Below are 26,439 nucleotides of genomic sequence, written 5' to 3'. Positions count from 1 at the left end.
AAAGCTTACTCACAGCTAGGGATTCGGGTAGTAGTGTTGTTCTTCAGTGAGCCATAAGAAGCACCATATAATCTTATACACATGCATGCTGCTAATAGCGACAATAACCCCCCCCCTTCCCAACCAAAAATACCAGCGGTCCATCACTAGGAAGAATCCACCCCCTCAGCCCGCAAAACCACCACCCCCTCCACCGCCCGCAGCTCCTCAACTGCTTTCCCAGAGAGCCTGAACCCGAAGTCAAGAAATAAGCAATCTCTGCCAAAACCGACAATTCCCTCCTTTTCCCCACCTTCCATAAACTTAACGATTTCCAGGGTGAAACTTACGTCAAGAAGTGAGTCGGGGGGATATTCCGCGTGCTCGCCCAGATGTCGGAGCCGGTGTCTGCTTGGATGATCCTGTAGTCGGTTGGTGTTGATCGATGTGACACAGCGATAAGGGGTTTCCAGCACAGGCTGGTACTTATACCATACTTCTTCACCTGATCGCGGGTCTCCTCCGTGCCGAATCCCATGTCGTCGGCGTAGCGGAATTGGACGGACTGGTGGGGGAGTTTAGTATGCTGTCACGGGTGCAAGAATCCTCAGCGACGAGAGGTGAGGGTCGGTTGCTTACCATGCTTTGGGTGGACATCGCGAATGCGGATTCTGTGGGGCTGTTGGTGGGGTTTGAATAATGTGCTATGTAGATAGTCTTTTTGCGAGGTGCGGTTGAGGTTTCCAATTGCTGCTGGTGGTGGTGGTGGTTGTTCCGAGGCTAAAAGTGACAAATACGATGATCAGCGTGGTAATTACCGCTTGTGGAACCCACGCTACGTATCATCCATGATGGGTATTCTCATTATGTACATAATCGGCGTGTACTCTGTCTCGCAGTCGATCGAAAGAGATCTAGTATATCACTCTGATATCGGCGATCTGCCCGTCGAATAAGGTGGCCAACAAGTTGTCCAGCAATACTATGGGATATCCTCTCAATTCTCGATGCAGCCCCGATCTAATATCCAATTCCTACTCGCGCACAGACAATTCATATCCCCCACGGCTGAATGCCTAGAATGCGTATACACGTCAAACAACATAAAGTACATATATATGTGCAGAGCTATCTCATAGCTAGATTGTCATCTCATCATATCATCCATCTATACATAATGACATCCATCCTTCCCTCAAACATGCAATTTCGGTTCGCCAAGTCCAACTCAAAATGCACTAGCCCAATTGTATAGCACCAAGCTAAGCGCCGATCTGTCTCCTTCTCATGCCAACTTGCAGCCCAAGAGGCTTACGCAGGAAGCCCTCGCGGCTCTCCATGGGTCCATCCTGCTGCATCTCGAACTCGAACAAGCGGAACACGGTACCGCAGATAGTGAGAAGCTCCATTTCAGCAACGTTGCGACCAACGCAGGCACGGGGACCGGTGCTGAAGGGAATGAACGCGGCCTTCTGGCGGGCGGTGAGACGGGCAGGGTCCCAACGCTCGGGGACAAAGTCGTCGGCGTCAGGGCCCCAGATCTCCTTGGAGTGGTGGATAGTGTAGCTCGGCACAGAGACAATGTCGCCGGGGTAGAAGGTGTGGCCGGAGATAGTGACGGGAGGGTTGCCAGCGGGAATTTCACGGGGAAGACCCATCGCCGAGGTGCTGTGGATACGCATGGTCTCCCAGATGACCCATTGCAAGCTGTGCGGTAGTTAGAACCTGTAAACGACAACGATAAGAGGGAGGAAACGTACTAAGGAATCTCCTTGACCATAGCGTGAGTAGGCACCTCGATGTCCTTGGGAATAGCCTCATCGAGAACCTTGTGGAGCTTCTCAATCACACCAGGGGTGCGCATGCACCAGTATAGGATAGCACAGGAGGTGTTGGAGGTAGTATCGGAACCGGCAATCAATTGGGTCAGGGCCTCAGCAGTCAATTCTTCGCGACCAAGCTTGTTACCATTCCCGTCCTTTCCTTCCATAAGACGAGCAAGGAGATCCACACGAGTGTTGTTGGCCATCACCTCGGGACGCAGACGCTCGTTGACTCGAGCGACAGCAATACCAGCCAGGTTCTCAATGGCTTCCATACCATCCCTGAAAAAGCGGTCGGGAATGTACTTGGCAAACGGCTTCAGCGCGGGGTAACAGCCGAGGGTGGCGGAGACTTCACCACGACGGTTGAGCACCTCAACAGCCTGGACATAGGAAGGAGGAGAATCCGGAGTCTTGCGCATCTCAGCGATATCCTGCTCCTTCTCAAGCATACCAAAGGGAGCACCGAAAGCAAGATCTCCGATGATATCGAAAGCCAGATAGTTGAACCAGTTGAGAGCATCGAGACTGGCATAGCCGGTGCGGGGGTCGCGCCGGGTGTTGGCCATGTTCGTCCACTTCTTAACGAAAAGCTCAATGTTGCCGTGGATGTACTGCTCGAACTGGCCAATAGACTTCATACTGAAGGTGTGCGAGACGGTCTTGCGCTTGCGGGTGTGCTCCGCACGGTCGCGAGTGTTGAACAGACCGCGACGGATGGAAACAAAAGCATCGTAAAAGTCCCTGTATTACTTGCGTGAGTCGGATCCCATAAAAATATATTTCAGAGAACATACGCCTTCAAGAAACCATTTCCGTGACCGTAAACAGCCTGGATCGCGTTGTCATCGGCGATGGAGACATGGCGGGGCGCGATGCGGACGAGTTTGCCATAGCGTTTGTGGGCATCATCGACAACGAGAAAACGGGATCCGCGACGGGTTTGGAGGAGGAGCCAGAAGTTGGAGAAGGCAGCGAAACCAGGAGATGGAATATCACGTAGACGCCAGACTTGTAAGTAGGGGAGGAGATAGTAGATGGCCACCAAGCCCAAGAAAAGGTAAGGGGTGGCCTGCAGCGAGAGCAGGTCGGCAATCATGGCGGCCGACCGGTCTGATTGGATATTCGACGAAAATCCGGGGTAATAGAGTAATAGAGTAGTGAACTGAGGGGGGGTGGGCTGACAGTTAGTCTGATTGCTACGTAGCAGGGAAGAATTGTGGAATGTGAGGGAGGAATGACAGCCGATCTCAACTGCCGAAGGAACGGAATGGGAATCCCTTGCCGGAATTCCCAGCATTTACTTGGGCACACGCTCACTTACCTCGCGAAGACTCCCGGTATTGTCCCTAATCGAGAGAATCGAAAGACAAAATCTTATAGAATAAGCATCAAAGAATCAAAGACAAAAAGGAAGGTTGACAGATGATAGATAGAGGGTTGACCGAAGGGTCTGGGATTTAAAAGGGAAAGGAGGCACAACTTTCCCCGAGGCTATCAAAACCAGCCGGGAGATAAATCGGGATTGACAGCCCGGACTCGACTACTGTGGCTGGCACTGGCTGCCTCTCCCCAGCCGATCTCCAACCCCGACTCTACATTTCCTCCCCGCTTAACTCTCGGGTATCACGGTTATTCCTTTGTGGGGGAACAGGATCAGCCCCGTTGAATGTCGATCCAGGGATAGATTGAAGTCTATTTCATGCATTTGGGATGCACAAACCAGTCAGAATTGAGATGAACGTCAGTCTCCCAAGAGGGCTCTACCAATGAGATCGAGCTCGTTGCATATTGCTTCATTGGGACTTCGTGTCCTATGTCCATGAGTTTGGAAACCTCCTACTACTAAGGTATGTATGTACAAGTCCGGAGTCCAATGAGATTATGTACAGTAATGCCATCCTGCGTCACCACCGCTCGCCTTTGACCTGGTACAGACCACTCTTCCGTTTCTCCGCCTCCCATCGCTCAGCCCACGCCTTCATGCGCTCACGACTCTTCTGACTGCCCACATTCACGGTCGGGATGACCCGTCCGATCCGAAGGGCGCAGCAGAACATGGTCAGTTCCCGGAACGAGCTGTGCTCGCTGTACGGCACCCCAAAACAGGCACTTTCCCGCGTGCTGCCCCGTTGGGGCACGAGGTCGCGTGCCGAAAACGGTGTCTGCCAATGTGCCGAATGAAGCACCGTCGACACAGGAGGGTTATCCAGCATACGTCCCGCGGGCGGTCGGTACGTCCAGCCGGTCGGTCGAAAGCCCACTACTTTCGTGAAGTGCGGCTTCAACGTGTCCAAATAGTCAGCCAGCGTCTCCGCTCGAATCTCAAACAAGGTCTGCATATGCACCTGTGCCTCGCGTGGGTTATCCGTCAACAGCGCTGACAGCTCTGGGTCCTCCAGGCAGGCGCAGATCCGCTGTTTGGCCGGGGTGGCGAAAATTTTGCTCTTCAGAGCGCGCGCGATTCCCAGACAGATACGCTCTTTCCCAATGCTATAGGTCCCGATCACCACCAGCAATCGGCCACTTGAGCTTGATGTCGAAGACTGCGACCCCGAAGAGCCAGTCACTTTGGAAACGAACTTGCTCATCAACCCTCCCCCGACCCCGGGCGAGCGACCTGATGAGCCGAAAGCAAGCCCGTTACTTTTCTGCTGCCCCTCGTTCAGCTCCACGCAAAGATCGGCACAAGCCTGTATGACATCTTCCTGGCTTGGAAAGGCGTATTTGGGGCTCAAATACGTGGTGTCTAGGTAGCAAGCATCTATGTGTTGCTGACGACGCTGACCTGTGGTGGGATCGACAACCTCCGGGCGCAAGAGTGCATGCTGCACATGGAGCGGCGAGGCGCGAAAATCTCCGCAATGAAGCACCCGATGCGTTCGTTTCGATGGGCCAGATCCCATGGTCTTTTCAAAAAGAAAGATGGCACTTCCTGGACAATGGTTCGCTTCGATGATTGTCACATGTGCTCCGCCCGTGCCAGGGATCTCCGTCCTCTTCTCAAACTCGAGTGGCACCAACCATTTACGATTGACTTTCAACTGCTGGCACACGAGATTGGCTGTCGCACGACTGCAGTAAATTGGACCGTGTCGCCATGAACCCGTAAGGCCAATGTAGTGGTCACTATGAAAGTGACTCAGAAAGTAAGCATTGCAGCCCTCGACAGCACCGTAGCGAAACGCGTCCACGCATATTGAGAACCCGGGCATGATTTTGTAGAACGGACAGGTCCGTTGATATGCCTGCTTGCCTCTGGATGCCACTTCATTGGCTGCTGCTGCTGCCCAGGCGCTATCCTCCGCATTTCCAGCCATGAGCTTAGAGAAGGCTGACCTGGCCCCAGCCTCGCCGGAAGCGTAAGGATCACGTTGTGCGGGGCGAGCAATCGCTGCCCGGTCCGAACGAGTCAGTGCTTTCGATGGCGGTTCGGGTTCAAGCTTGACTTCGGGATCTGGTTCGATCTCAGGCTCAGACTTGACCGCAGGATCGGATTTTGGCTGTATTGTACTAGGCTTGCCATCTAAGCAGTCATTGACGTGCACCGAGACATCCTGAACAAAACAACTGTTACCATACTGCCCATGCAATTTGTAACCGGAACAACTTACAGCTTCATTCAGACCAGTCAAACTAGTCTGACAGATCGGACAAATGGGCACTTCACAGCCAAACGTATTTCCGTCGTCATCCAGGCCATTACTATAATCCTCCAATCCAATCAACACCTCCTTCTCTTGATTATCATGTTCGTCGTCATCATCATTATCATTATCAAAGGGATCTAAGAAATTCTCTTCCCCTCGGAACTCGTCTTCCATATCGTCAAAATTCGTATATTCATCAGGTTCGGTGTAGCTCGTGGTTTCTCTTACCAAGGATGGTGGTGTCTCGACAGCGGGCGTCGGTCGTGTTTTAGCTGTGGGGTCTGCTTCCTCGGTGTCGACGGGCGATTCTGTCGCATTGGCAGTGGGCTTGTCTGTTAATGCGACCGATGGCCCATCCGCGTAATCACGGAACTTCTCCAGATCCTCTTCCTCCTCGCTATCGGATTCGTCGATGAAGGGACCACTAAGGTGACGGGATTTCTTCGCGGGCGCCGCTACCGGGGTAGCGCTGGCATCGGACGACTTCGCTCGTGCTGCTGCTGCTGCGTCATCGCCGGCGGCGGACGGGGAATCAAGCTTGCGTTTCTTGACGCCAGAGGATCCGTTCTCGTTGTAGCGGTCTTCTTCGGTCGCTGCTGTCGCTGGCGCCGGCGTTTCCGGCTCGCCTTCCCAGATATCATCGGGAGTCCTCGACCGTGCTGTCCGTTGCGGCTCGGGGGCTGCGTAGGTTGCGGATCGGTTCCGGTTTTTGTCCTCGAGAAATAGATCGCCTGCGCCGTTGCTGGCTGTGGAGCTCCCTTGTCTGCGCAGCGTCGGTGTGCTGCTGTGGCCATTGCTGGTCGGCCGGGCGGTCTTGGTGGCAAATTGAGTGATCCGGGGTTGGGTGGAGGTGGCTTTGGGCGGTCCGTCGGCTTTTTGGAAGAAGTTCAGCAGACTGCCGTTGCGCTTCGCGGGAGTCTGGGATTTGGCGCCGAAGGGGACCTTGGCTGGCGTTGAGCCTTTTTTGGTGGCGGATCCTGCCATGCTGCTGTCGGTCCCTCGAAGATGCGAGAGGGTCTATCGGGACGAGAGGGAGGTGTGGTACGGTTATTGGGTCAAGGATAGGTCAATTGGCATGTTCGTATATCCGAAGTATGGAAGAGAGTATAGATTTGGATATATAAGAAAATCTGTTGCATTATCTAGCAAACAGGAACGACTGTAGGTTGAAGCTCAAGGACGGAAAGCGGAAGGTGAAGGCGCGGCGCGGCGGGATCCCGTCCTCGACGATTTTCACGACACGAAGTCACGTGCATTCAACCCATTAAATGATGGCTTCAACTGTCTCAATGATGTCAATCATGGTTGGACAAAGAATCAATAGATATAACTGAATTCATGTTCAGATTAGACTATATGTGTGCATGTTGAGTTCTCATTACATATCCTTCAAATCAGAAGAGCTCAATTAGTACAAGATACTCTAATCTACAATATTCCTCCCTTTGGTCATGCCTGAATGTCAGTAATGCGGGGTCACCCTCCTGCTGTGCATAAGACCTTTATGTAAGCAGTGCGACTTTAGTCCTGCATAATTTATGTCTTCGTTCCTAATGGAGAATGACCGCCGAGTATGCTAGGGTTAGAGGTCGAAGGGATTCGATCGAATATAAATGTTGACTTGCGACATAAGCGAGATAGTCATGTCTGATGCTGGAGCTAGACCTGGAATAAGTATCTGTCGATTAAGCAGGTTGAGACCAGACCGCCGACTGAATCATCAAGCACTTTCCGCATGTTGAAGAGCCAAGAGCATGGGTCCTCCAAGTATAGTGCTGATGTTGGGCCTGTGGCCGCTGTGTGGCAAGCCTGTGCCCTGCCCGCATCAATGCCTGCAAGCTCACTCCAAACATGGTTGAAGGAAGAGATATTCGAAGATAAAGTCAACCCGACACTCATCTCCCATGACCAGCATCACCCCGTCCGCATTCCCTTCTTTGTCAACGTATCATCATCACCGTTGCCTCCCACCCTTGGGCTATCCTTACCCGATCCTCGTCACCACCATACACACCGCAATATTAGCTCCATCACCAGGCCAGCATGCATAAAGCACAAAGCCCTCTATCTCCCACGAAACAGTGCAGCATGACATCATGATAGAATTATAAAAAGAGAAACGTAAAAAAAAAAAAGTGTAGACCGTGCCATAACATGATGCGCCCTTTAGGGAAAGGGGCCAAAGCATAAAGCCCGGAGGATATGTCCTCTCGAGGTCCGATATCAATCCAGATCCTCCCAATTCCGCTTCGAATCCTCCCACTGTCGCTCAAGTCATCTCTCTCATCTGTCCCGCTTATTTGGCCTTCCCAGCCTGGTTCGCAGCTTCTATATCAGCGGACAAAAGAGAATTAGCGCACTATTCAATGAATCTCGGATCGATATGTCTGCCTCTTGGGCATTCCCGGCTCGGAGCATGATCGCGTCCCCTTTTCTCGAAGCTCCCGCAAAATAATTGGGGGGGGGAGGGAACTCACCCCTCCTCGTCGCATCCTCCAACAGTCCAATATCCACCTCCGACCGCGGCAACATCACATAGCGCACCACACTACCCCGAATGAACATGTTCTTGACCGACGACAGGTGCGGATATTTGTCCAGGTCGAGGACATCGACATTGTCGAGCTTGATGTTCAGGTATTGGTCGACGGATTTGAGGGTGCCGCGGATGCGGATGTCGTTTTTCAGCTCGATGGTGACGGTCTGATTGGTGAGGGTTTTGAAGAAACTGTTTTGGGATACGGTGTTAGTAATTTATTGACGTGATGGAGAGAGTGAGGGGGTAGCGATAGGTGGGTAGCGGCGCGCAGGAGCCATTTACCTGAAGAAGAGCATGATTGCGGTCGACTAGCTTGTCTGTCTTGCGTGTGGGGGAGGGGATGTTCGGCGCAATTTATCGGGGGTCAATTCAGCATGTGAGGAAGCAATCTGGGTCGCTACCAACAGGAGACAGAGATGGGATAAATACAGAAGCTCTTCCGGGAGCTTTGAGACAAGAGAGGAGAAGAAAGAGTCGAGTTATGAGCGAATTGTATAAGTCCTGTGCGGGTAAGTTGATTGATACTGTCGGGTGTTTCTGCGATTATCAGAGCCGACACGTGAGGCAGCTATCGCTTCGATGACTCATTTCTTAGTAAGCCTTACTGTTTCACCCACGCCTCAATACATCCTACTTTCTATACAATCACTTGAATATAGGGTACTTGTCGAACAAGCCATGCATATACGAAGACTGGGTTGCTTGCTCAATTTCTTTGGTCTATTAGAGGGTGTGTGGTTGAGATGGAATTTCGGAAATTGTTCAAGCCCAACCGCGGCCTCTCAACATATAAAATGTGGCGACACTCAATCTTTCTTCCATAGCATGCTCCTGCATAGGACAAATATGATACGTGACCAAACAGGCAACAAGTATCAGATGCACAGCATACCAGCTGCAGCTGACTCAAGGACATACACAAAGGGAATTTCCCAATATCATCACTCTTCGCTCGAGAGCGTCATGGCCGGAAGAAACCCGACGGGAACCTGTTCAACCAGACCATACCCAGAGATCATTCCACCGTCTCCATCAAAACCATTGACTTGAATATAACCCTCGTATGTAGGCGAGAGCCCCGTTGTATCACAAAGCTCCTGGTCCGGTCGCACGCTTGAGATCGACAGCGTAGTTCCATCCCAGAGGGTAACCACCCAGTCCAGAGGGTAAGTAGCCTTCGAAACCGGCGAGGTCCAGGTCCTCCGAGATGGGACAAACGCAGTGACGGGCAGGACCTGGTGAATGCCCGGACGGTGGCGGGCCGTTGCAAACTGCGTACGGCGATGGTCGGTGGTGTCCCACACCCAGATCGACAGTTTGTCGGCCCTGCCGGCGGGCGCGTTGTTGTTGTGGGAGTTGTCGTCAAGGTGCACTTCAAACCACGTCCAATTGGCCTTGTTGGCCACCTTCGCCAGTGTATTCGGCCACATTAACTGCCGGTCGTACCAGGTTAGGGACCGCGTAGGATCAATGGTCAGTCGGGACCCGTTGACGACGAAGCTGCCCAGCGTGAGACCGGCAGGCATGGACCATTCGTGGGTCAACTCGGAGCCCCATTGGAACAGACCGGTGCCGCCGTTGAGTATCACAGGCGTAGAGAGATGGAATCGTATGTCGAACTCCACGCCCTCGACGGCACTCCAGGTGCGTAGTTCCTGGAGTGGATCGTCGTCATTTGTCGTGTGGAAGCCATACTGCTCAAAGGTGATGTTGAGAATGCCACCGCTACTCAGACCTGGATCTGTAAGGGGGCCAGTTGCGAAACGCTCGAATTGGCGATAGAAGCTCGGATCGGTGACATCAAGGATGGAGCCTCGGTACAAGCCAGCGTTCATCAGCAAACATTGGGAGACGATCAAGTAATCATGATTGTTAGATGCATGAACGTAGGAGGATGACCACCATGAGTTTGTGGTATTAGGAACAAAGCTGTTGGACGTTGAAAGGTTCTGGATCATAGGCAGGGGTAGATTCTGTCGACGGTCCCGGAGTCAGTTGAAGAGCACTAGTGCTTCGTGCCTGCCAGCATACCAGAGTTTCCTCCAATAAACCGCCTGTTTCGGCCCTAAACCCCAGGACTCCTGGAATGATGATTGCGAGCACTGTGGACTTCATTGCTATGGGGATCGGGAAAGCGTGCAATGCTCATGTCGAAATCCTGTCCAAACTTGGAATAGAGCTCGAGAAAGCCATGACAGGTATATATGAAACAACCAATCCTCTTATGGGGAAGTTACGCAGCAAGGCCATCGACATGAAGTGATACACGACGGGACTTTTATTCTCCATCGCCAACCGGGGGAAACCCGGGAATGGTGATAGAAGATCGCAGGCAACATGTTGTGTACTCCCATCGGCGAGTATATACACCAACCACAAGCAAGCCTCTGCAGTCTCCCACGCTGGTTTTTGTTCCTCGAGGAAGCACAGCACAGCTCGCCGAATGACACTGTATCATATTGCCAGGGACCTTGCTGGTAGGGCAGAAGAGCGTGCGCCCGAGATCTCTATAAACGTCAATAGCAGTCCTTATTGCAGCGTTTTCTTCTCTCCACTCACCTCGATCTCAGTCACACAGCTTATTCTAGCGCATAGGCAGCACAGGGAGTAACGTGCCTGGAAACAACCCAGATCGGCAGGATGCGCAAGGTTGGCTAATGAGTGAAACAAATCCAGGCTTGTCGAAGGTGTTTCCTGTGATCCATTGCAGGCTTCTGCCCTCTCCCCCCTCCTTGCACCCCTCCTCCCCACTACGCTGTTTCCCTGAAGGTAAAAAGTCCATCATGGGGCCAAGGACACCAGCACTGAGCCTGACACCAATAATTGCAAATGTGAGTAAACATGGACCACTTTACTTGCACCGGGAGTGCAGCACTATCTTCACACTGTAAGTTGGCAGGAATAAGCTTTGGAGGACAAAGAACATGACATCATCACAGCCCGGATGGTCTAGTGGTATGATTCGCGCTTCGGGTTCAGCACTTGAATATGCGCGAGGTCCCGCGTTCGAATCGCGGTTCGGGCCCATTTGCCTTTTTTTTGCCGGTTTCCCTTTCTACACGAACAAAGTGGAAAAGGCACTCTACTTTTTATTTACCTTCTTCCACTGCCTCGCCTCTGAGCGGCGAGACAGGCGCCCGGCCAGAATAATGATCATGAGGCAAAAACACGGTGGATGAAGACACCAACTAAGGCGCTGTTAACGCCACCGGTTGTAAAGCAGGCGCTCGATTTTGATAAGCACGGCTGGAAAAAAGGCAGCAGATCCAGCAAAAACAATAGTAATGATTGATTTGCCAAGAAGCAAAAAGGTAAGTGGGCCCGAACCGCGATTCGAACGCGGGACCTCGCGCATATTCAAGTGCTGAACCCGAAGCGCGAATCATACCACTAGACCATCCGGGCCATTGATGTCAGTTACATCTGGCATCACGTTATAACACCTTTGCAGTCACGCTGCGCCACGCTGCATCCCACCCACGCTTTTCACTTCTCTCGCATTGACATCTTCTTCCATGCAACGCAGCCTGAGCTGCTCATGCCTCTAGCCCCCAATACACGGTACAAAGAGATATGTCACACTGGTTGCAATCGTCTTTAACATCTTGTTATTATCATCTCCCACTCCTGAAAATGATCGCCAGCGCGCATCTCGATTGAGCACGCGCAGGGTTCCCGGGAAAGCATATATCCCTGGGGGACAGTAGCTCAAGCAGCGAAGTTGTAATTGTTATGCCTAGTACCCTAGCACGCCTACTTGTAGACTCTGCAACTACACACCTGGTGCAGCCACTGTAGACAACTTTTGTTTCAAGTATACGAGAATTGGAAGCCTCCGAAGAGGAGATTTTATTGTTAAGGCGACCATCATCACTTCCTGTCAGTGTGGCTATAGGCTAATTGTCAAACATCGCTTCGGAATTAGGACAGATAGAGTACCCATCCCGAACATTCTCTTCACATCCAACCATCAACACGTCATACATAAGAAAGCACGCCTGAAGCTCACCATCGTCATGAAGAGGTTCCAGGGGCACGATTATTACATTAACTTTCGCCGACCAGGGCAGATAGGGGGTATCAAGAAGGACGGATGAACCTCCTGGGTTTACATCCAAAATAAAAGGAAAGAATCACATGCAAGGGCTCCTCACCCCCCTGCCCTTCGGTTGACCACCACGACGTCTCTGGCGCCGTGGTTTCATCGCCCATCCGGATAAACAGGTCCAGCCTGCTCCGTTCTTGCGGCCCTCATCGAACACAGCGCCTACTCCTGCGAGTAACTTCTCCCGCTCGATTCCGATCTCTTGCTGCAGCTTGACACACCACTGTTCCCAAAACCATCCGCCTAGTATCCCCGTGATACTGGCAATGTCAGCAGTACTACCGACAGGACCTTGTATCGCTTCGTAATCCCCAGCAAGGCTCTTGACTCTCGGATCCGGCGTCTCTCTGGGTGGCTCAGTCTTGGTGGGCTCGATCCCCATTGGTAGGAAGGCCCAGGCTCGCTTGATGTCGGTGAAGTGCTGCTGTACGCGTCCAAGCCAGCTTTTGGTCGGCATCGGATCATATCCTTGGGCCTGAAGATTGGCAACGAACTCCTCCGAGATGGCAGATCCCTGAGGACCAGCGTGTAAGATCTCAGCATCTAGAACGAAGTACTCCAGATAGCCACCGGGCTTGAGACAGCGAAGGCACTCTTTCAGGCACAGATCGTATTCGTCAAGGAGCTCTCCGCTCGGGCATTTTTTCTTCAGCAGAGCTGGCAACGAACGAGCTGAGATCACATCGAACTTGTTGTCGGGAAAGGGGAGCTTCCACAGCTGTGAAACAGAAACATGTCGGTGGTTGGGAGGTCCTTTGATGCCGCGATTGACCTCCTGGGAACCAGTGTAGACCGTTGTGACTTTGGCATCAGGATAGTCATAGGCAAATTGCCACGCCCATTCACACGACGCATGCCCTCCAAGATCCAGAACCCGAACACCGCATTGATTCGCATTTGTTGACCTTTTTGGCGAACGGCTGGAGCCACGAAGCTTTCTTGATGCAGGGCTGACAAGCATGCGACCGCCATTGAGAAACCTCAGTGCATCCATAGCCCACATAGCCTGACGGATCTGCGACAGCACCAACTGCTCTTTCTCAACTATGGAGAATTGAGCTTTTTGCACCCGAGCCGAGTCGAGTGTCGAATTGCGAGGTGCCATCGAAAAGGGTCCTTTGTATGCAGGACGTTGAGTAGGAATTAACTCGTACTTTCCCGTCAAACAGTCAACGTGTAAGCCGGGCATACCGACACGAACAGACTGGACAGCATCAAAGCGAGCGTGTTGATGTACATGAATATCCTTGATGCTTGATTGATCGCGTAGAGCTTGGAATCCTCTCCAATAAATCGAATCTTTACTTGCCAAAGCGGAAGGTTGCAAACTGGGGGCAGCGGGAAGAACTCCAGTGAATTTGGCTGATCTCTTGCGGGCAAGAGAGCTTGGAGCTTGTTGACTAGGCTTCTGACGAGCCTCAATCTCGCTGCCACTTTCCTTGTCGATGGAATTGGCGGGGTTTGTCTCGTTCAAGGCTGCTAGGTAAGAAGCTTGAGCTGCCAGCCAAACACTGGTCCTATCCAAGCCTGACATCGCTTTCTTCTTGAGTTCAGCTTCATAGTCTTCATCTCGCTCGGCTTGATCTGTCAACGGAGCGGGCATCTGATCGTGATTCATCTCCTCAGCAACCGTGCTCACGGGGCTCCTCAGCGTACCAAGAGGCTCAATGGCATGCTCCGCGGGAATCCTAATAGCAGTTGGTGGACCGCTTGGATCATATACTGCTGTTAGCTCCTCGTCCGTCGCTCTTTCCGGATAATCAATGACCTGCTCAACAATCTCTCCCTCAGTGCGGGTAAAAGGTAGCTTGTAGAACCTTTCAGCAGTGGCAGAGTTGGGTGGTTTGTTTCCGTTCGGGATCGCCCAGGTATGGCGGGCACGTGGGGCTAACGAAGCAAAGAAGCCACCTGGAGACGGAATGCTCAACCTGCTGAAGCTATAACCGGAAAGCTCAGAAGCAGGAGTTACACCATCAGCACTACGAGGGCGTTGAGGTAGAGTCTCAACTTGCCACATCTCGTCGTTGTTATCGGATGATTCGGCCCAAGGATCTGGCACTCTATTGAGTGACAGGTGCCGTAAAGTTTCCAAGGCATCTTCGGGAAGATGTACTCCTGTGTCCGACGGCGTATCTCCCCGCACCAAATCCGGTTCCATGTCCATATCGAAGGCAGGCGGCGTCATTTGACCGGGGATGCGAGGAAACCGGCCCAAGACCTGAGCTAAATCTTCGCTAGCAGCATCGAAGGCGATCTCAATGCTCTGCACATCTGGATCTGCATCGAGTGCGGGGAGGTCAACGTCTTCCACATCTTCCAAGTCTGGTCGAACATGAACTCCTGGCACGACCCAGTCCTGATCAGGGATTGACTGTAGATCTGGAGTAGCCGGAGCGCTTAGATTCGACACCTGATCCGAGGATATACTTCCATCCAGGGAGGGTGGAGCATGCACGGCAGGAACAGAACGACCAAGCATTGACAGAGCTGCCGGAGATACTGGTATCTTGGAAGGTGGCGTCGGAGGAATGGGGGAGCTTTTGCAAGCACCTTGCAATGATGGCCACACTGGCGAAGGTGGAATGGCCAAACTCGGATAGCGCTTACGAGAAATTGGCGATAGCATGGAATTTCGCGTCGTTGGAGTTGTCAAACTCGTCGGCCGAGTGCTGGCAAATGAAGTACACTCGTCACTCGTTACCGACTCCTCGTCTGTGGCATCGTAGAGGTCTTCAAAGGGTTTCATCTGCTGTTGCCACTCCGTGTCCGAGCAGGACGACACAGAACCGGCAGATATCGGTGAGAAGAATCGATTCGGCCTCAGAAACCCTGACGATAGACCGCTAGTCTTCAACTTCAGTCGGGGAATTGTTGCAGGTTTCTGAGAAGCGGATGCGACCTGCTCCTTCTGTACCGAGTATTGTGTTTCGCGATAGTCCTCCGGTATAGTATCGAGTCGAGTCCCCCGGACCTGCCGTAGGGGTGGACAACCTGAGGCGGTAGAGTACTGCATGTCGGCCATAATGCTCAAGTAGTGAGATATGCTCCCAGGTTCTAAGGTTTCAATTACAGTAGGTGGTGCGAAGACAAGATCAAGGCTAATACCAAACCATCAACTCCACAAGAGCCTTCTATGGGTATCTCAGCTGCGTTCAACACCGATCAACAGGTCGACGAGTACGTGATTAATGACAGGAGCGCTTGACGGCCCAGCTTCCAGAGCTTAAGGCACGAGCAAACGATGCAAAAAGAAATGAAAAACGAAGCTATAGCCAAAGAGACAAGAAAAGGTTAGGTGAAGATCATCATCTTCGATCGGTAGCGCAGGACACTGATAAATAGACCACCGAAAGGAGGGGAAGGCGAGAGATCGGACGCGGTGCTCTTCACACCTGCCACCCAAGATGCAGGAACTACTGCATCACTGTGCACAAAGCACCCGAAATCCCTGCAGGTAGGCAGCCTGAAGATACTATCATTGGTGCTGGTCGAGTCGGCGCTTCGGCAAGGACGAATCTCAGTGGGCGACCATCTGTGATGGGCGACAACAGAGTGGTCTGGGAGCTTCATTGTGCCAATCAGATGGTGCAAGGTTCTTGATGCCTGTACAAAATGACTGTCGGCGAACAGGAGCTCTGGAGTGGTGAGGGGAGCTTCGCATGATTGGCGGGTTGTAAGCGCCCGGGGAGGCTATCTTTAGAAAGGAAGCTCCGGACTATGCAGTGGTCAGATGGTGCCCAGTGATAGTCGGAGTTCGCTTCAAGCGATCAGTGTCTTCAGCAGACCCGCATTTAATGAACTCGTGATGACATCCAAGAACTGAGGAATGCGAAGGATATTATGATTCTGCCGAGCGTCAACTCAAAATCTGGAAAGCGAAGACTGTATTCCGTACGAGTCCTCTAGGTAGGCTGGACTTGACGCCCTTGAGGAGCCCTGTCGTCCGACCTATCAGACATCGCGACGCACAATGAAAAGCACGACATCCCCACCCGGGCGAGAAGAACAAGGACGATCCTGGCTCGGACAGTTGAGCAGGAAGCGCTGGGGAGTCACCCGACCGACATTGTTGAAGGGAAGATGCAGATGACGAAGTGGCATTGGGATAAGGAAAAGAGGAAAGTATGGAGCAAGTAATCGGGCCCCGTCCGACACCTTTCCTAATTTGGAGCCTGACATTTGAATCCACTAAGTTCAGGCAGTCAGGCGGTCAGGTGGTCAGGCAGTCAGGCCTCGACCTGGCTGCAAGCTGGCGTACCCAGTAGTCTGCCACGTGTAATCCCCTGCCCTAGCCCTTATCGGCGTGATATCATTCCCAATCGGGCTCCCCGGACTGACGTCGACCGAAGCAGGGAAGATGATATCAACGACCACCAACAATTTTTGCCCGGATGGAGCTGATTGAGACCCCTACTACGGAATTCATCCTCGAGTAATGGCCGGTTTATCCACACGGTTTTTTTCCCTTTCTTGCCGGAGGCTGTCAGAAAGTTCCAGCATTGATTCAATCGATCGCTAGTAGTCTGTCATAATTCCGCTTTATCTCTTGTAGAAGTGACAGAAAATTAAGGACATCTAAAGCTAGCCCCTCTTCTTCCCCCCCCCACACCTCCCCTCATACGTACTATTTCCCCTCCTCCTTGTATACCGTGCGATTCTTAAACCTCTTTCTTACCCACCTCTCTCTTTCCCCCCCTCTCTCTACTACCACCCCCTCATTCAATTGAACGATCCCAACCAACAACAACCACCATGTGCCCCCCCGCGATCATTGCCCCCTCCATTCTGAGCGCCGACTTCGGCACCCTGGGCAGCGAATGCTCAACCAAGATCGCCCAGGGCGCCGACTGGTTGCACGTCGACATCATGGACGGTCACTTCGTCCCCAACATCACCTTCGGAGCCCCTGTTGTTTCTGCGATCCGATCCCATGTCGCCCGTCCCACGGAAGCTCACGGCAAGGGAACATTTGACTGCCACATGATGATTGCGGAGGTGAGTTAGTCGAGGTTGTTGAACCAAACCTATCCCCAAAACACCTTGCCAAAGGAGCAAAACAATCAGCCCCCCCCCCTCCCTAAACAGCCCTACCTACCCTTTCCCCCCCCTCGAACGCAAATCAAGATCATCCCATCACTAACATCTACCCCCGAAAACACAGCCCCACAAATGGGTCAAAGAGTTCCAAAAGGCCGGCTGCGACCTCTACTGCTTCCACTACGAAGCCGCCGTCTCCTCCGTCGCGGCCACCGAACCCGCCGACAAGACCACCACCCGCCACACCTCCCCCAAGGAGCTGATCCGCTACATCCACGAGCAAGGCATGCAGGCCGGCATCGCCATCAAGCCCGATACCCCCGTGGATGTGCTCTGGGAGATCCTGGAGACGGAGGATGCGAAGGAGAAGCCCGATGTGCGTTTGGTCCCTACCTTGCCATGCACCTTTGAAAATCTCCCTCCACCATAAGCCCTCAACCCCTTCAAACTTTTTATCCATTCTCCCTCCCTCCAACAACCGCACCCACCCCCCGCAACCCAAAATCGCTCACCCAAGACTAACACCCAAGAACAAAAACAGATGGTCCTCGTAATGACCGTCCACCCGGGCTTCGGCGGCCAGAAGTTCATGGCCTCGGAGCTGCCCAAGGTCAAGGCCCTGCGGGAGCGCTACCCGGACCTCAACATCGAGGTCGACGGCGGGTTGGGCGTGGGCACGATCGACCAGGCGGCCGAGGCGGGCGCCAATGTCATCGTCGCGGGGTCGGCGGTCTTCGGCGCCCAGGATCCCGCCGACGTCATCGAGAAGCTGCGCCAGGCGGTGAACAAGTATAGGAAAGAAGACGAGTAAATATTACCTTCAATCCCCCCCCCTCCCTCGGTGTTGAAATAGAAGTCGTTTGGCATTATCTTTCTCTCTTGTGTGTGGATATACCATTAGCATAATGTTTCTTCTCTTGTTTGAATTGGGTTTCGAGTTTCTAATTGTTTATTTTTTTTTCCTGGGTTCTTACTTAGTTCTGTTGCTGGAACCCGTCGCAGTATGCTTTGACCCGGAGATGTGGAAGTAAAGAGGTATGAAAGTATAATAGGCGAAAATCCTACTAGAGCTACGGTGTGAAGGCCTGGAGGCATGCAATTGATGACCATCTGCAATTTCTGTCGATGATAACGACGAGACAATGTCAAACATACAATCTCGGAATAAGAAAGGGGAAACAATAAGAGAATAAAGTCTGGTATCTGTACATGGTATGTAAAAGTTTCAAGCGATCATGCAGAAGGTGACACATGCACAAAGGCGGGAGCTAAAATGCTATCGTCCTGCGACAGAAACCCACAAATAAACATTCGCCTGGTCTACTGGCTATCCTTGGTGGCTTCCGCCGTCGCCGATGCCGCCTCTTTCTGCTCGCCAACCTCGGGCTCTTCCTCGATGGTCTCCTCTTGGTTGGCTCCGGCCGCAACATCCTCACGGAGAGAGTTCAGCAGCTCCTGGTGGCCACCGGAGATGGACTTGCGCAGATCATGGGCGACCTTGGCCTGCTCCTCGGGAGAGGTAGCCGAGACAATCGACCCCCGATGGTGCTCGACCACAGCGGCATCCGCGCGAATGTTGGCAGATGACTCTGCAGCCAACTCGGGAACTACCAACGGCGGTCGCTTGGGTCTAGTCTCCTCAGTGGCCGGTATCTCGATAGCCTCGGCTCCAGTTGCAGTGTCTTCCTTCCCAGCAGGAGTGTCCACGCTCGTCGTCGCAGCAGGCTCGGTCGGCTTCTGCTCGGTGGCAGCAGCAGCTGAAACGTTGCTGCTGTTGATTTTAGTATTGTTCTTCGCGTCGCCGTTCGTGGGGTGACCCTTGGCCTTGGCAGCAGCTTCCTCACTGGCCAGGCGCATGGCAGCCGTGGTAGACTCGTCCTTCGGAGTCTCCTTTGCAGGGGGGCTCTGGATCTTGATGGTGCTTTGTTTCACGGCGGGAGTTTCGGTGGTAGGTGTAGAGACGGTGGGGGTGGTGGATTCGGATTGCGCGACCGTGCCAGAGGCGAAGATGCTATCCATGGGTTGGACATTGTTGATTTGCATTCTGAGCTCGCCATATTCGTTCCAGTCTTCGACCTCTTCTAGATCCTATAGTATGAGACGATTAGTCTTCAGTCGGTTGTGTTTAGTAGATGGGTGGGAGAGGGGGCAAAGAGGGGGGGAGGCGCGTAATGCCCGCCACCCCCCGCGGTGGCCAGAAGCTATGCGGGGTACATACCCCAATAACGCTGCCAAATTTCACTAGGCCCGGCAGCTTCTTGCCCTTGGCGCGACGACCCCAGAGCTTGCGGGCTACATCGTTGGTTGCGACATCAATGGCCAGGAATGGTAGCTTGTTGGCTTTGAGAATCCGCTCCAGGGTTGCCGTTGCGGTGACGATGTGCGATGACCCCGCAGTAAGGGAGGTGAAGAGGTATAGATTGTTGTCTGAGTCTTCGAACATGGTGGAGAGGAAAGCGAAAGTCGGGAAGGTCTGTTTCTAGGTACGCGTGTCGATAGAAGCGAGCTGAGCTGAGAGTATGGTGGTGGTGGTGATGGTGGATGATGCTGAAGGGAAAGTTGCGCAGGAGAAGAGAAAGATGATGATGATCGTTGCTGTCAATGAAGTGGAGGGTCCAGCTTGCCCGGTTTCCGCTTCTGGGACTGAACTGTCTCCGCTTTCCCTTTTCTTCAAGGTTCTCTTTTTCCCCCTTTTACTCCAACAACTGGACTCAAACGCAAACGCTTTCCCACCTCCTATCAAATTATTTCCCTTCTTTCACCGCCGCGGTACCGTACAAACCGAAAACTGAACCAAACTTGAAGGCTATTCCAAGTTGCTATGACGTGGCTCACGAATTTGGCCCCTTTTAACAAGATCACGTGGTGCTTTGGACCTTTCACCCTTTTTGTTCGAAGGAGGCCCCTTTTCTCTTTTCAGGTTATTGAGGTAGATCAAATAGATCAAAGAATTAATTTGAAACCGAAAAGGACAGATTAGACTATTTGTTGCGTGAACACCAACTAGTCGATCGATCGATCATATCAGTTCATCTATTTTGATGGAGAATAGCGCCAGGAAGAATTAGGAAGTCGGAGGTAGGAAAAAGAAGGCAAGGGATGCCCAGTCGACTATATATCGCAATTCGCATTCTGATTTAACCCACCTCCTCGAACTCAAGGCAAGCTTGGCCGATTGTGGGGGATCTGTCACCGTGTAGTGGCAAGTTGACGTCAGTCCGATGGCTTTCCGGACCGCCATCGGACCAAGAGCCATCAATTAACCACTTGCCGTAGGTTGTTTGGTTGTTGCGTCGCAGCGCTGGGAGCTCTCGCTCGAATTGATATGCTTTTTGTAATCGTCATCTGGCTTCATTGCCAATCTACAAGGTTACTTGTCTTGTATATAAGTATATCGAGTGCGAGCAAGTGCTGCCCCATCGTGCAGAAATATGTCCCATCACTTCAGAGACTTCGCCCTTGATGTCATTCAGACCCATCACTGACTCCTCTGGTCACTGATTGTCCGCTTTTTTGGTTACCCATGACTTCATATCCAATGACTGATCGTCGGTAGCTTCCAGCATGTGCATCTCATCATGCAAACCTAAGACTTCAGAGCAAATTACTGATCGTAAATACACCACTCGGTCTCGGGTAAAATTCAACATCCGCAGACTTGCCTCGACAGTTCAATAACCTGGCGGCAGATGCGTTTCTGTTCATTCTGACCCTGACTCCGTGGAAGGCTGCTGATTGTCGGTCATCCCTGTCCCTGTAGATGACAAGATGGGATTTGAATCCCAGAAAGTTGATGTTGCATCTGGAAAGTTAGCAGGGATTGCAGGTTCTGTGCCACCTCGAATGTGAATGATGGCGCTGTGCGAAGTGTCACATCCTACAACGTCCCACAGGATGTTTGGCGCCCGCGACGCTATCTGTACATGACTCGTTGCGCAGTGTCACGATTCAGTGGTTAGTCCAGATATCAATCGACGCCGGGATTGACCTTGCGAAGAACAAGATGAGGATGTCACGCGATCTTCGGATGTGCTCAGTAGCTGACTTGAGGTATATATAGGAATTCCCTAACAGTGGCCGTCAATTGCAGTACAACCTGAAATGAGTTGATATGACCCTTCAGAATTCGGCACCGATCACATTTTTCGAGGCTTCGACATGGTCATTGAATTTTGATGCATTCATGCGACTGCAGAATGGTGTTGTCGGTAGAAGTGCCATTTGAAGCTCGGTTAGAAGCCTCTCGCACCTTTGGTCCATATTATGTCAAGATAAAAGACTCGCTCGATGGGACCAGGATGACTTGCTGTATTGCAGACCGTCAACCGAGAAAATTTGTTTGCAGTGCAAAGGACACCTGAACTCACGCCGTATCGACAGGATGTTATCGATGCACTTGAGAGTCGACCACAGCATACCACTGTCTATTAAGATCGTCTATCCACTCAAAGCTGGGGGCACAAAGTACCGACAATCGCCTTAGAATAGCTCAAGGAAAGCGGCAATCACAAGTGCTGTACCGTGCATTGGCTTCCTATCGAATGCCTCAGACAAAAATGCTGCCTATGTGGCCATCGCCACGACAAATCATGTAGCGGGGCCTACGGTTGCCGAAGCGGCGTTTCACATATGCTCAGACATAAACATAGCCACACCGAGGCCGAAGCGACAGAATCTCGCAGCTCACTGCTCATCGAGGCGCAAGGCTTAGCAGGACTCACAAACAAGAGGCCAGCTCCAGTTCACTCCGTCTGATCAGCCGCGTCATCGGCGTATCCAGTGATGTGAATCGATGGAGCAGGGAGCAGAGCCTCTGGGCGCCGTGACGGCCAGCGGTCATAGCACCCATTCAGACCGAGCCAGCGGGACGGAGACTGGGAGTAAGTGGCTGACTCAAGCGCCATTCTAGAACGAAGGTCTTGAAGTGACGCCCGGACAGGCTCGGTGGTGGTGGTGGTCGTAGTAGTGGTGTCGGGTACAATGAGATCTTTTGGGAGAAGACATCACAAATCACACATCACACATCACACCACAAAGTTGGTTACTTTGCCCACCTGGCTTGGTAATCGGCACGGAGTGAGCGACAAGGCAGTCGGTCAGCCAGTCGATGGACATCATCAGTTCAGGCATCCGCGGGCTTAGCCAGTTGGTAGCTGAAGTACTTGGGTACTGTACAGTACTTATTCCATCCCTGCAGTCTTCCACTTCGGTTTGTCTGACAAACCGTGCTTTAGATCTGAGCTTGTGGTCCTGGCTGTACAAGGATCTATGTTAAGGCATCATAATCACAATTTTCGTTTGGGCACGCGGGAAGTTTGGGGGGGTGGGTTGGGGGAGAGAGAGAGAGAGAGGACTGAAGGAGATGTTGTCATGGGAGAGAGTTGGCAGCCATAAGCCTGGAAGGTAAGCTACCTCCACCCAGCTATGACCTAGATCTTCCCGATCAGACGACCCCCGTCAAAATCCATTGACTATGAGCAAGTAAATCAATCCAGTCCCTCCTTCCCACCTTCCCTCCGCTCTGGAGCCTCTCATTTCTAAATTTAACCTGACCTCATCCTGGAATTGTAGCCCTTCCATCATGAAACCAGGAAAATCGAGAACTTTCTTGCGTGCTACCAGAGTTGCATTTCTACTTCGTTATGGACAGTAGACTACTAATGCTGGAGGATGTGCATCCTGCATAGAAGCACCGATACTCGTAGTGAAGACCTACAATAGTTGATCCAAGTGTAAGGTCAATCAATCAGTGCCAGCCTATCATCCACCCCCCCTCTCCTTGTTCTTCTTCCCCCTTTCAGGGCAAAACTCGCCGATCGCACCCCAAAGCCGTCTGGCGGCCCCCGCCTGGCGGCGCCGATCGTCTTTGGTGCTTGTCGAATGGGAGTGCTTTCTTTCTTGCAGAGAACCGATGAGATAGCGTCATGTTATTTTTTCTCTACAGTACTATTTTTGTCGGGGCCATTGTTGTTCCTTCCTACTATTTACAGTATGGAGTAAGTGAGTGAGTACAGTACGCTGTTCCCACCTCTCTTCTTTTAATCGTGGTGTAGTGTTAGAACTGGAACTGCAACCTGATTACAGGGATGAAGAAAAAACAACACCAAATCGTAGTAGTTCTTCCAATCTATCTAGGTTTATCGGGCAGAAGACTGTGCCCGGCCGGAAACAAATTTCATGGGTTTGGCCTCTGTTGCTCCTGAATATAGTTTGCTCCTATGTAAATGAATACTCCTTTTCTGTCTCTGGCCTAGATAGTACTGAGTATGTGCTACGATTGAGAGGCTTGATGGGCAATCAGATGAAATTGGAACAATGCTGTCCCATCTAACATACCCCTCCCCCTCGTCCCCCCCCCCACTATCACACTGTTCATTCATGTTCATGCCGATTCAAGAAGCAAAATGTGGAGTAAACGTATTAGCTGTCGCATACGAATCTCCCACTTTGTTGGTCACCCCTCATTCCTCACCCCTCACCCCTCCTTGTTCTTCTACTTTGGTCATCGCCGAATAGGTGGGAAAAGGGGGAATGGACTTTGTCAACCGGTGTCAATTAGAGGAGGGTTAGTTGTCAATCTGAAAGCTCTTTCAAGCCCCATGCGCTCACACGCTGATTGGCTTGCTACTTGCACGAAAGGATGTCCTCAGGTACGATAATCAATAGCCGGTGTAAGTGCAAGAGAGAGAGAGGGGTGGGGAGGTGGAAGTGGGATGAATCATGAATGGCTTTTTGCCTATTAGGCCTTTCTCTTGTTGCCCGTTTTAAGTCAAACCACACACGGTTCGTAAGAAGTGCCGTTGATCTGGATCCGTTCCGCTCCATAATGTACTACTAGTTCGAGTTAGCAACAAAGTAGTTGTCATTTTGCCCCTCCTTGGATCATGTTTAATTTCCATTCCCAGGGACGCAACAGTCAAACAAACAACCAGCGGTGGCATTCGTGGCGGGTTTCATGGGTTGGCGGTGGGCGCTGAAACAACGGTTTGGACGATGGGATTGCGGCTTGACCGCCCAGGTAGCCGATAATAATAGATTGGTAGGAATAGGGGACATCAAGTTCTCGGTGAGGAAAGAAAAAAACTGTGGGCGGGGTGCTGTTTGAGAATCAATTAGTTTGAGCAAACTTCACAAACTCAGTTTTTCTCTTCGCTTGAGCTCAACCTGTCTCGAGCTTGCCCGTTCTACGTGGTAGTGTAGAATTGGTACCAGCTGGAAGAAGGGGAGCTTCTGATGCTACTACTGCGAAAGTGAAACGCCAACACACACAAAGGAGGGAGAAATCCGGAGATGTCTCATTCTCAGCACCAAGTGCAGTGTCCACCGCCCTCCACGACGACAATCGATAGTTCGTACAATAGCGGCGAACCCGCCTCTGGAGACCAGTCACGTGGAGTCATGTGATCGTATAAGTTATAGTCTGGATTGGGGATTGGTGGCATAACTCCTGGCTCCTCTGGCGCCCCACTCTCAAAACTGATTCATCCGTCATCGATCCATAGTCTGGAGATCGGCCGGTTACGGCGCCCAGGGATGATCCGGGAGAAGAAAAAAAAATTCCAGGAAGGCAGTTCATGAGAGACTTTCGTCGCTGGCCCGCTGTGGTCTCCCCGATAACCATAACGGGCTGTCTAGAATCCCGTGGATTTGATAGTCACAGATGACTGATCGTATCATTCTTAGGAAGGGCGGCCATGTGCAGATAACACCGAGGGAACCTTGGGTGATTTCCGCGTGGTACCGCGGGTTTGCTCCGGGAGAGTACCTCGAGTACCTGGATTGCTGCCCCTGGTGGCTAGCCAGCAACGTACTCCGTACTTTGTTGCAACTTCACAAGCACCACGGGCTTGCGTTGATGGAATTCTTGAAGGTGATGCGGATGATGCTCGACTCGAGCTGCCACTTAGGTTGATCTGATAGGCAGGCTCATCTAGAATGTACAGCGCTCCTGGAGGATAAGGCACAGCTTGCTTCAGGAAGAGGTATGTGCTCGACTTTTGTAAAAGATGTCCGTCGCAAAGATGATAACATCAAGGGAACCTTTTAATCTCTACTGTGAGCGCATCTCTCTCAACGGACGCTAAAACTAGTAGGTAGGAGCAAGACTGACTAATGGAGGTGCGTCTCCGGGTAGCGAGGCACAGTCCCTTGATAGAGCCCATGGATGCTTACTTCGTGGCAGTAAAAGCGAACAATCACCAAGTGAGGGAGTATCTAAAGAAACCAATGAGGTGAAGGGGTAGGAAATTGCCCGAACGGGTGTAGCCCGCATCGACGTGGCAGCCGTACAGTCGTTCCGAACTGGCGCAGCTGGTCTATCCTGGCATCCTGATTCCTGAGCAGGTGAGGTACGGAGATGACTGAGTACTGGGTACGTCAACACCTAAGGATGTCGATGTACCGCCGTAGGCGCCTCCGTGGGCGAAAAGAGCGGGCGACGTAGGGGCGTCCCACCCGCAATGGAGACCGGGTGATGGGTGTATTTGGTACTGCGCCCCGAGGTACTTGGCTCCATACCTATTGTTCGACGGAACACACAGTACGGAATACGGAATACCATAGTACTACTACAGGTGTATGAGGTCCACGGTACGGAGTACTATACACTGTATCTTAGTACCTACCTACCTAGTCAGTATCTACTCCCGTGCACAGCATCCATCCATCATAACCAAACTAGCACTAAGTTAACTAATCAACCATTCGGATGACTGATCCAGGTCTCTCCAGCGCATCTGTCGTCCTGCTGGTCCGGGTGGAGGCTGCTGCCATCCGGTTCGCCGCCTCACTTTCGGGCACACACCGTGTTCGTCCATTCATCCATCCATCCAATCCGTCTTCCCTCTCATCACCAATGTATCCTGACCCGGGCAGTCTTGTAACCAGGCCAATTCGGGCTCTGTTGAACAGTCAGCGTGTCACCATCCCCTTTTCTCACTCTTTTTCCAATCTAGTCTCTTTTGGATAGTTCTTCTAGGGAGGAACATCCATGGCAAGAACATGGGCAGTTTTCCAACCACTTCAATTAGAACGATGGATTGCCTAAATAGCACTAGTGTTCTGATCACCATGATGCTATGGGGAAGGGAAGAGTATCCATAGTATTATTACTTTTCTTTTTTTTTCCCGGTCTATCTATTTGTTCCTCTCGTCCTTGATACTGTCGAGAATTATTTTTTCTCTTTTCTTTTTCTTCTTCTCCTCTACTATTCTCAATATTTTTCTTGTTTTGCTTGTTGATGGTCTCCCTACGAATCTTTGCTTGTCTTGTTATGGGCGGGTAAAAGAAAGTATGGGGAAGACAAC

The 26,439-nt window shown here is 51.9% G+C and overlaps 5 protein-coding genes and 2 non-coding genes across 7 annotated transcripts; 2 read left to right on the top strand and 5 right to left on the bottom strand.

The window, feature by feature from the left end:
- Positions 1 to 192: 192 nt before the first annotated feature.
- BO66DRAFT_468351 (uncharacterized protein) lies at positions 193 to 657 on the bottom strand. Its single transcript, XM_025652644.1, has 3 exons — positions 619 to 657; positions 477 to 544; positions 193 to 401 (listed from the first exon to the last, which is right to left on the bottom strand). Exons 1-3 carry the CDS (start codon positions 634 to 636, stop codon positions 326 to 328), a joined length of 162 nt encoding a protein of 53 aa, XP_025507757.1. The 5' UTR covers positions 637 to 657; the 3' UTR covers positions 193 to 325.
- Positions 658 to 1,241: 584 nt separating this feature from the next.
- Positions 1,242 to 15,109, bottom strand: BO66DRAFT_408421 (DNA cross-link repair protein PSO2; the record flags this gene model as incomplete). The annotated part of the gene is made up of 9 exons (XM_025649113.1): positions 1,242 to 1,686; positions 1,740 to 2,546; positions 2,600 to 2,915; positions 3,742 to 5,245; positions 5,288 to 5,359; positions 5,417 to 6,370; positions 7,997 to 8,180; positions 12,252 to 12,610; positions 12,647 to 15,109. The coding sequence occupies 9 exons, from the start codon at positions 15,107 to 15,109 to the stop codon at positions 1,242 to 1,244; spliced, it is 7,104 nt and encodes a 2,367-aa protein (XP_025507756.1).
- On the top strand, positions 10,930 to 11,016 carry BO66DRAFT_t46. Its single transcript has one exon. It is a non-coding gene; the product is annotated as a tRNA-Pro (tRNA).
- BO66DRAFT_t40 lies at positions 11,310 to 11,396 on the bottom strand. The gene has a single exon. It is a non-coding gene; the product is annotated as a tRNA-Pro (tRNA).
- Positions 15,110 to 16,702: 1,593 nt separating the features above from the next.
- Positions 16,703 to 18,313, top strand: BO66DRAFT_341694 (ribulose-phosphate 3-epimerase RPE1). Its single transcript, XM_025644439.1, has 3 exons — positions 16,703 to 17,091; positions 17,258 to 17,509; positions 17,675 to 18,313. The coding sequence occupies exons 1-3, from the start codon at positions 16,849 to 16,851 to the stop codon at positions 17,942 to 17,944; spliced, it is 765 nt and encodes a 254-aa protein (XP_025507755.1). The 5' UTR covers positions 16,703 to 16,848; the 3' UTR covers positions 17,945 to 18,313.
- BO66DRAFT_176674 (uncharacterized protein) lies at positions 17,980 to 18,348 on the bottom strand. The gene has a single exon (XM_025642341.1). The coding sequence runs from the start codon at positions 18,241 to 18,243 to the stop codon at positions 18,031 to 18,033; it is 213 nt and encodes a 70-aa protein (XP_025507754.1). The 5' UTR covers positions 18,244 to 18,348; the 3' UTR covers positions 17,980 to 18,030.
- On the bottom strand, positions 18,227 to 19,886 carry BO66DRAFT_176613 (uncharacterized protein). The gene is made up of 2 exons (XM_025642340.1): positions 19,352 to 19,886; positions 18,227 to 19,221 (listed from the first exon to the last, which is right to left on the bottom strand). Exons 1-2 carry the CDS (start codon positions 19,574 to 19,576, stop codon positions 18,454 to 18,456), a joined length of 993 nt encoding a protein of 330 aa, XP_025507753.1. The 5' UTR covers positions 19,577 to 19,886; the 3' UTR covers positions 18,227 to 18,453.
- Positions 19,887 to 26,439: the final 6,553 nt, after the last annotated feature.

This window comes from Aspergillus aculeatinus (assembly GCF_003184765.1).
Source record: "Aspergillus aculeatinus CBS 121060 unplaced genomic scaffold BO66scaffold_5, whole genome shotgun sequence".
Taxonomy (NCBI): domain Eukaryota; kingdom Fungi; phylum Ascomycota; class Eurotiomycetes; order Eurotiales; family Aspergillaceae; genus Aspergillus; species Aspergillus aculeatinus.
Note: the sequence above shows the minus strand (reverse complement) of the source record. Positions and strands in the feature narration are given on the sequence as shown.